Source organism: Linderina pennispora (genome assembly GCF_002104995.1).
Source record: "Linderina pennispora strain ATCC 12442 chromosome Unknown DL89scaffold_135, whole genome shotgun sequence".
NCBI lineage: Eukaryota > Fungi > Kickxellomycota > Kickxellomycetes > Kickxellales > Kickxellaceae > Linderina > Linderina pennispora.
In genome coordinates this window covers 3826-12020 of record NW_024468383.1, presented here as the reverse complement: position 1 = coordinate 12020, position 8195 = coordinate 3826, and the positions used below count along the sequence as shown (strand labels likewise).

General features: G+C 49.0%; 2 protein-coding genes across 2 annotated transcripts; both read right to left on the bottom strand.

The window, feature by feature from the left end:
- Window positions 1-4155: 4155 nt before the first annotated feature.
- DL89DRAFT_272806 (uncharacterized protein) lies at window positions 4156-5084 on the bottom strand. Its single transcript, XM_040889016.1, has one exon. It carries the CDS (start codon window positions 4996-4998, stop codon window positions 4249-4251), a length of 750 nt encoding a protein of 249 aa, XP_040739132.1. The 5' UTR covers window positions 4999-5084; the 3' UTR covers window positions 4156-4248.
- A 2297-nt stretch (window positions 5085-7381) lies between these two features.
- Window positions 7382-7861, bottom strand: DL89DRAFT_203409 (RNA-binding domain-containing protein; the record flags this gene model as incomplete). Its single annotated transcript, XM_040884026.1, has 1 exon — window positions 7382-7861. A coding segment is annotated over one exon (480 nt), but the record flags the coding sequence as incomplete, so codon positions are not given.
- Window positions 7862-8195: the final 334 nt, after the last annotated feature.

Sequence of the window (8195 nt, the reverse complement as noted above, 5' to 3'; positions counted from 1 at the left end):
ATGCGTAAGCGGTAGTATTTGGGCCACAATGGACCCAGCCTGTATAGACTGATTCAAGAGACTGTATCAGTGCTAAGGGCCCCAAGAACAATGCAAGCCAGATCATTTTTAATAAAAAGTTCTTAATGCTATGCATCTGCAATACAGCAAAACTGAACAGCATCATTTCTCTTCTTACTTGCCTATTAAATTTCACAAATGACTATTACCCGCAGCACTACTGTCATAAAGACATCACTTGGTGGTATTGGCTTCCATGATTCTATGTTGCCCCGCCTAGAGCAATTTGTACACGGCGTCAATATCATCAAAGAACATACATACATGCTTGCACGATGGATATTACTCCATCAACTAGCTTATGATGATGCCTTTGACGCAGCAACATTTGTGAAAAAGGGTTTTTTTCGTTTTATTTATTTATTCATTTATCGCAACCTGAAGGCGAAGACTGTCATATCTGCCGAGGATTTCGTTAACCAGAAGGACAGGTCAGAACTGTCGAGCGCATATTTCGGTGATGTAGTTAGATATCATATTTATGATTATCTATTACATAATAGCGATATCGAGCTACATGGCGTATGCGAAATGAATCAAGTAGCAACATACGTGGATACCGAGCTGATGACAGTATACAAGAACAACATTGTGTTGCACTATGGCACCTGCCTACAGCGGATTCTGGCCAAATTGATTGATACTCGCAGCCGCAAAAACACAGTGCACAGTACAATGGGCAATGTGTCCAAGGCTGAGTTCAATGACGCATGTCAAGTGTGTATTTATACACCTGCACAGAAGCTCCGCCAGGCAGTTGCCTCTAGGCGCCCTGATCTCAGTGTGCTCACCCCACCGATGCTTGCAATCTACAACAAGCTGGCACCTGTCCTTAATGCCTATGATGCCAAGTACAGATTCGCTAAAGACAGCCGATACTATGATGCCAAGGTAAATCCACTTAAGCATCTGCGTGCATACATTCGCCTATGCCAGCTTATCGAGAATGAGCAGCTTGGCAAGTCTCCCCCCCCCCCAATGCTTGCCTCTGCGGACATCATGGATCCCAGGCCATGTGCGCTTAGACAAGCAAATAACCAAGCAGGTGTTTATTTCGAAAACACGCGAGCAGGTTACCAAGATCAACGCAGCAAAGAGGGCAGCAACAGAGGCAAGGAAGCAGCAGAAAAGGGTGAAAATTGGCCAAGAAGGCTGCACATGAAGCAGCGAAGATGCCATCAGATGAAACGGAGGCCACTGCAGCAGACATTCCGGCATGTTCCCAACCCGCGGCCCTACCAGAGATCGAAGAACCCAGCTGTGAAGTGCCATGGCCTTCTCCGCTGTACAAGCGAGTCATGTAAGCAGGCCATGGCACAATACAGGTGGGCCTATTTGTCTCGGCTCTTGAACCGGGATCTCGCAGCAGTTCTAAACTTCAGGCTCATTTTCCAGTCACTCTGTGATTCAAGCAGTATTCCTGAATGGTTCCGTCGCTCTACGGCCATTGCTGCCAATGCTTTTGGCACCACCTCTGAAACTAAGAGCCCACGCAAGAGGCGTGCTGCAGCAGGCAGTTCTGCTGCCAGCAGCAGCGAACCGGTGCAGAAACACCTGCGGTGAGCAGGCCATCAAGATGGGAGATGTCCATGATCATCATTGCATCAACAACCATCCAACACATTCAAATGTCTGGTTCGCCGTGATGCCCTCATCGACGTGTCAACCCATACTGACTAGCAGCCGAGCTCGCATCACGAGCAGAGCAATTCTGGTATACTCTAAGATGAGCTGCAAAGTGGGAACCCGGTTAAGGGTAAGAGATAAGCGAAGAATAGAGGGGCTGTGGCAGGTCTAAGTACCCAGCGCGCATGCAGGATTGGCACCCTATTTCGGATCAGCTAAATTGCCAGTTCGATCTGTCCGTAATCACCGAACAATGGCTGTCATACCAGCCAGTAACCAACAGAAGTGCAAGGGATAAACAAGCACACTACCTTCAACTGTGGCTGCACACGGTTACATGTTTCACACCTATCTAGTCTGGCTACAATAGTGCCAAAAGCCTGTCAGACATCACAGATGCCCTCATACAAATATCGCTTCCCCTTGGTCCATGTGCATGCTGCTGGCAACACTCTGCCTTCTGGTACAGTTGGGCTGCCATATGTAGTCGCCTTGCAACGATATTTCACACGTGAAACACTGGTAGTCAGTGCCATTTATCCATCTGCAATGCAGCTACCGAACATCTCACTCGTATCTGTGTCATGTTTGCTATTTGTGTAGTATACAAAGCAATTGAGTACCTCAGCTTGAGTTTGACGCAATGATCCACCTTTGAAGTACACGATAATGCCAACTTGAGAGGCTTAAATGAAACAAAGCGGAGCAGGGATGGCTGGACAGTAGATCTGTCTCCGTTTAACAGGAGTACCCGATTCCAGGGCTGGCTTAAGTTCGTGTAAAACTAGACGTTGAAACCAGGCATAGAACGCTCTACTAAAACTGCGAAAGTGAGCACAAATACCTGTGATAAAAATGGCTAAGCTAGTTGCTCTCCGCTGCCTTGTACTTCTAGAGGTCAGTCTGCATTTGCTCCACCTGTCTGTACCCACAACGCGCTCCTACCCGAGAGTATAATGCTACCTCCAGTGGATCTGATGCACCTTCTTGCGAACTGGCTCTATCAGAGGCCTTGTGGTCGAGCTGCCACCTGTTGGGGGCAGGGCGACTAGCGTAATGGCTAGAGAAGGAAACTGGCAAGTATCTGGGTTGGATGAATTACATGTGTTGAGCTCGAAGCGGGCATTTAGCAAGCTCCACTATTTACTATCAGACTGTCAACAGAAAGGCATCTCTGCTATTTCATGTTGAAGGTCTAGAGCACAAGGCACAAGATAGAGGGCGATAGATAGCGGCAAAGCTAAATAAGAGGAAAGAGGTGGGAGACGAAAACACATTAAAATGGATATGTATATTCAAGGATTGTGATTTTCGAAAGAGTCTTTGAACCACGATGTATTGGTCCAAAGGCGTACCAGTGCCGTGAGCTTAAAAATAACAGAAAGCAGCAGAGTCCAGAGTTATATTGATGTGTAGAAAGCTGAATGAAAATACAAAAGAAAAAGCGAAGATGAGCGTAAGGTTTTATACCGTCGCTCAAGTGGCACAGCCAAAAAGTAAATGATAAATAAGTAAAAGGAATTCGCAGGATGGAAAAGCTATATAGTTCACAGTAGCCAGATCCTGAGATTCTAACACTGACCTAGTACCAAATGCCTCTGTGAGCCATCGTTTCGTGTTTTGGAGTATCATAAGTGCTGTATTTTGTGAGAAAGTAGTAGACGTGAAAACTACAGAAACGAAAGGGAGACAGTGACATGTGTACGGGTGGTCTTTTTTTATATGTATTCAAAGCCCATCACATTATATGCCTTGGTCGGAACACTGCTCATAAGCTCGATGCTTCACAGCACTCGAATGACTTACCCACATTGTCAGGCCGGCATACGTATTTTCTGATTGCTCCAGTTTTAATATACTATCTGCGAGTCACTAGCCAGTCGACTAGGTGGGCTGGTACCGAAAGCTGCTATCGTGAGCACGCCTCTGCTTGGGGTATAATCGAGTATCAGAATTGTGGCTCCCAAGTTGACCAGTCATAAGATCTCAGGAACCCATGGGTCGAACCCCCAGGCTACGATAGCTCCTTTTACTATTTCGAGCGACAGACACCATACACATGCGGGCGTCCGCCCCTTTATCCAAGGATTCCCCCTTTCCTCCTTCATATTTTGTACTTCATATGCTCCAATATACGTCGTGGAAAGGTACTTCAGAAAGTAAACGTATTAGGGCTGTTGCAAGGGGCTGTTTCCCAGGCACATTGTACATGAAAAACCACAGTATTGGTGAGCTACTTGATAGAAGTTCTGACGAGAACTAATGTGAGGAAATATAGTGGTATACGAGAATATATTGAGTGGAAAACGTCCCGAGGTCGTGAGCCAGGGACCAGAGACGAGTGGGCTACTTGGCCTTATTTATAGACCCGCCTGGTGGCTGTGCTGCGACCCGCTTAACACCAGTACGACCTTTTCGGGTAGCATCATATGTTGGCAAACGGGCAAATGTATTTTACAAATTTTCTGTGAGGTTTGCACAAGATAATGTTTAGTCATCTTTAGCCAGACAGACTCAGTCTCCATAGCTCCATACCCTACTATCCTTAAAATAGCAGCCACTCTAGTTGTAGATGGCGGCATCAAGACCGGCACCAACACCAGTGCCAATCAGTTCAACACCCAGGTCGCTCAAGAAGTCCTTGCCGCGACCGCTACCGCGACCACGACCGCCACGCTGGTTGTAAATAGCAGCATCCAGACCGGCACCGACACCAGTGCCAATCAGCTCGACACCCAGGTCGCTCAAGAAGTCCTTGCCGCGACCGCTACCGCGACCACGACCGCCACGTTGGTTGTAGATGGCAGCATCCAGACCGGCACCAACACCAGTGCCAATCAGCTCGACACCCAGGTCGCTGAGGAAGTCCTTGCCGCGACCGCTACCGCGACCACGACCACCACGCTGGTTGTAGATGGCAGCATCAAGTCCAGCACCAACACCAGTGCCAATCAGCTCGACACCGAGATCGCTGAGGAAGTCCTTACCGCGACCGCTGCCGCGACCACGACCACCGCGCTGGTTGAAGCCACCCTGCAGCAATGAGCCAAGGAGGTCTCCGAAAATATCGGAACCAACCTCTCCACCGAGCTTGCCAAGACCCCTGCCAAACCCTCCAAAGCCGCGCTGGTTGCCATCCTCCTCAAAGTCGTCAAAGTCGTCAATCTCGTCAGTAGTCTCGACGGCAGGCTCGATGATACCAGCAGCATGGTCGTTGAAAGGAGTCGAGATGTCGCTGTCAGCAGGACCAGCCTGGTTGGCAGCGGCAGTAGCAGCGAGAACGGCGAAGATGGTAGCAATAGAGATGCGCATTGTCAGAGTTGCCTTTCGTTGAAGATGCAAGTGCAGAAAATGAATGTGATACTTGAATGAGGTTGCTTGTGTGAAGCTTGAGGTGGTGATGTTGTTGTTGAAGCAGGATGAAGCAGCCATGGTGGGCTGGCTTTATATACGCTGTGTGAACCCCAAGGATATCTTCCGATACTGCTTCTGTCCTTTCCAAGATTTTTCGAGGAGATTGCTAATTTTAGCGGCGTGGTGCGGTCCAGCGGGCGCTGAGAAGGAGAGATATTAATAAGCTGAGCATGTGTCGATCATCTTGATTTTGCACCTCAGGGTATCCTCATTCTGTGCGACTATGCACGGCCGAAAATGTCATGCATGGGCTCACAGAAAGCGCCTGCAAAGACAGCCGCCGCTCCTGAAAATAGACTGGGGACCATGTAGCCCGTTCAGCAGACCTGCACAAATGCTTGGAAATCTTGGTGATCTAAAAATACGAGAAGCAGCGGCACAGAAAGCGGCATGTAGATACAATCGAGATATCTGTTTGCAGGAACCTTGGAACCCAAGCTGCATAGCTGCACTCTCCGTACTGCGGCATATACAGAACTCTCGCAGTTTGATTAGACACTGTGCCCACCTATATTGTGGATTCTGGTGCTGTCATCCATGGGACCTTAGGAAACATATTTCTTGTGCCCACGACTAACAATGGTCGCATGGTCCCTTTCGGCCGCTATGCGGCTTGCCTTCGGACTCCTTCCTTCTTTCAAATAGCATACATCTACTTTTAAATACACATTACAGAACAGTGCCTTGAAAGTAAACGTATTTGAGCAGTTGCAGGGGACTGGTAAACCTGTGGCTAGTAAATTCTGCACTATACAATACAGATATCTTTACATATTGTCCTCAAACTCTTATGTATTTGCGAATGTGCCAACTATATTCGAGCAATCCTACCAGAGACCATGCCTATCTGACACATAAAGACGCTATTCAGAATTACTACCAGTAAATACAAAGAAGAAGAAAAGAAAAATGAAGCGAGGAGAAATAGATGTAGTGACGAGTAGACACAATGACCGTCCAGCTCTGGGCAGCACATGAATCTATTTAACCTATATGCAGGAACGTTTGAAAGTAGCAATTATATGCCATTTTAATAGCGGGTAGTGAACGAATACACAAGCCTGTTTCGTATATCATTGGTCTGATCTGCACGGACCATGAATATGCAGATATGCTAAACTCTGAAACTGCCAGCTAAAATGTGCGTGTGCAGAGAGCCGGTTACCTTGGCGCAGTCAGTGCTATCCTCTCAGCTTTGCAGTATCCTAAAGCGTTCCTACATGGGTTTAGCGCCAGCGGGCTCTGTCAGCATTCACGTTAGCATCACCGTGGATGGCCATGTTGCTATCACCGGTGTCGTCGTCGATTGGTGGGCAATGCTCAAATATACTTGTTACATAGTGTTGATGTGAAAATAGGGTTGGAGTAATGTGTAAAAGTATTTTTGTTAGTATTAGGATATTGGAAATGTAGAGTAGTTGAAAGAAAAGAGAAACAGAGAATGTCAGATTCAGCTGCACAAGCTTGATGATATACTTGACTTCTATATTGGTGCTGCTGTAGCAAGCAAAGAGGAACAAAACATCTTTACATACCAATGTTGTAGATGATTGTCTGGTACACCACACCATATCACTAACTGTCGTGCCGCTAGGGTGGTTCCGACTCACCCAGGGCGGATTACTTACTGAGAGTGGCGCAGCTTTATCCAGGGCCGTACGCGGCTTAGATGAGGGCTCAGTATGCGCACTCGGCGCTTGCTTAAACACCCCTTGCTGGCTCCTAGCAGCAGGGATTCCTCCTGTTTTTTCCAATATATTTTTGTGAACGCTTACTTTTGGTTTTATCAGCACATTTATAATCATCACTAGGAGAGCGCGCTACCTAGTTTCCTCTTCCCTGACATTTGACCAAGGTCGTTTTAGGCACGCACCGTATTATTTAAGTATATTTTGTGGGCTATGATGAGTGCTGACAGAAGAAAGGCACCTGGCACCACATTAACACTCCTTGAAGACGCTGAGGAGTGACTCTCGCTGGCGCTTGTAATGAGGCCCTATACATTACCCTCCATGATGGCATCGAGGACCATTGCTTCTGGTGCGCAGCAACTGCACTGATGGTCATATACACAGCGGCCACAAATATGATTATGTTGAACTTGAGCATCAGTATGTGTTAACACATGACCGCATACTTAGCATATTCAAGTGAATGTCGGGGGGGGGGGGTTAAAAGAAACATGTTGTCAATATAAAATAGCGAGAGAGAAAAATGAGAAAGTTGTGTTGGTCTGTGTTTTTTGTGTTTAGTTGGCGGTAGCAGGCTTCTCGGTCTCCTTCATGTAGGTGTCGAGGTCGGCGTCAAGCGACTCCTTGGTGGCATCTGGGCGCTTCTCGCGGTCGCCGCCACGACCGCCCTTGTGGCCGCCACGGCGACCCTTGCCTCCGTTTGCGGGACCGTTCTGCTGCTTCTGCCGTCCGGCGCCATTGGCTCTGCCACTGCTCCTCGGCGCCTTGCCGCCAGCCGGCGATCCCTGCATCACAGCGCCGGGCATCATGGTGGGCATCATCATCGGCACGGCCATCGGGTTGTAGGCGACCTCGATCTTCATGGTGCGGCCGTCGAGCGTCACGCCATGGTAGCGCTCGACTGCCAGGGCCGCGTGCGCTGGCGACCGGAAGATGACCTCGCCGCTGCCCTTCGACCGACCATTAGGGCCAAAATTCAGCGTGGCACGCTTGACTGGGCCAACCTGGGTGAACAGCTCGCGCAGGTCCGCCTCGGTCACGCCATAGTCCAGGTTGCCAACCAGGATCTTGCCGCCCTGGCTCTGTTGCTGGGTGTTGGCAGCGAGGAATGCAGCCTGGTTCATCATCATTGTCTGCGCCGCCAGTGTCTGTTGCTGCTGCTGCTTCTGTCCGCGCTTCTGGACTCCGCCGTCGCGGCGGGCGTAGGGCGAGCTGCGGTTCGACTGGTGACCACTGCTGTTGTTGCTGCGACGTCCACCGCCGTTGCGGCGGGGGCCTCCGAGATGATCTCATCGAGCGACTTGTCGAGGTTGGCGGACATGATCTGACGTGTTGATAGACGGTCTATGTTCCACACGAGGCAGAATCCGATGTATGCGTGTGAATGGGAGAAGTAATTCAGCG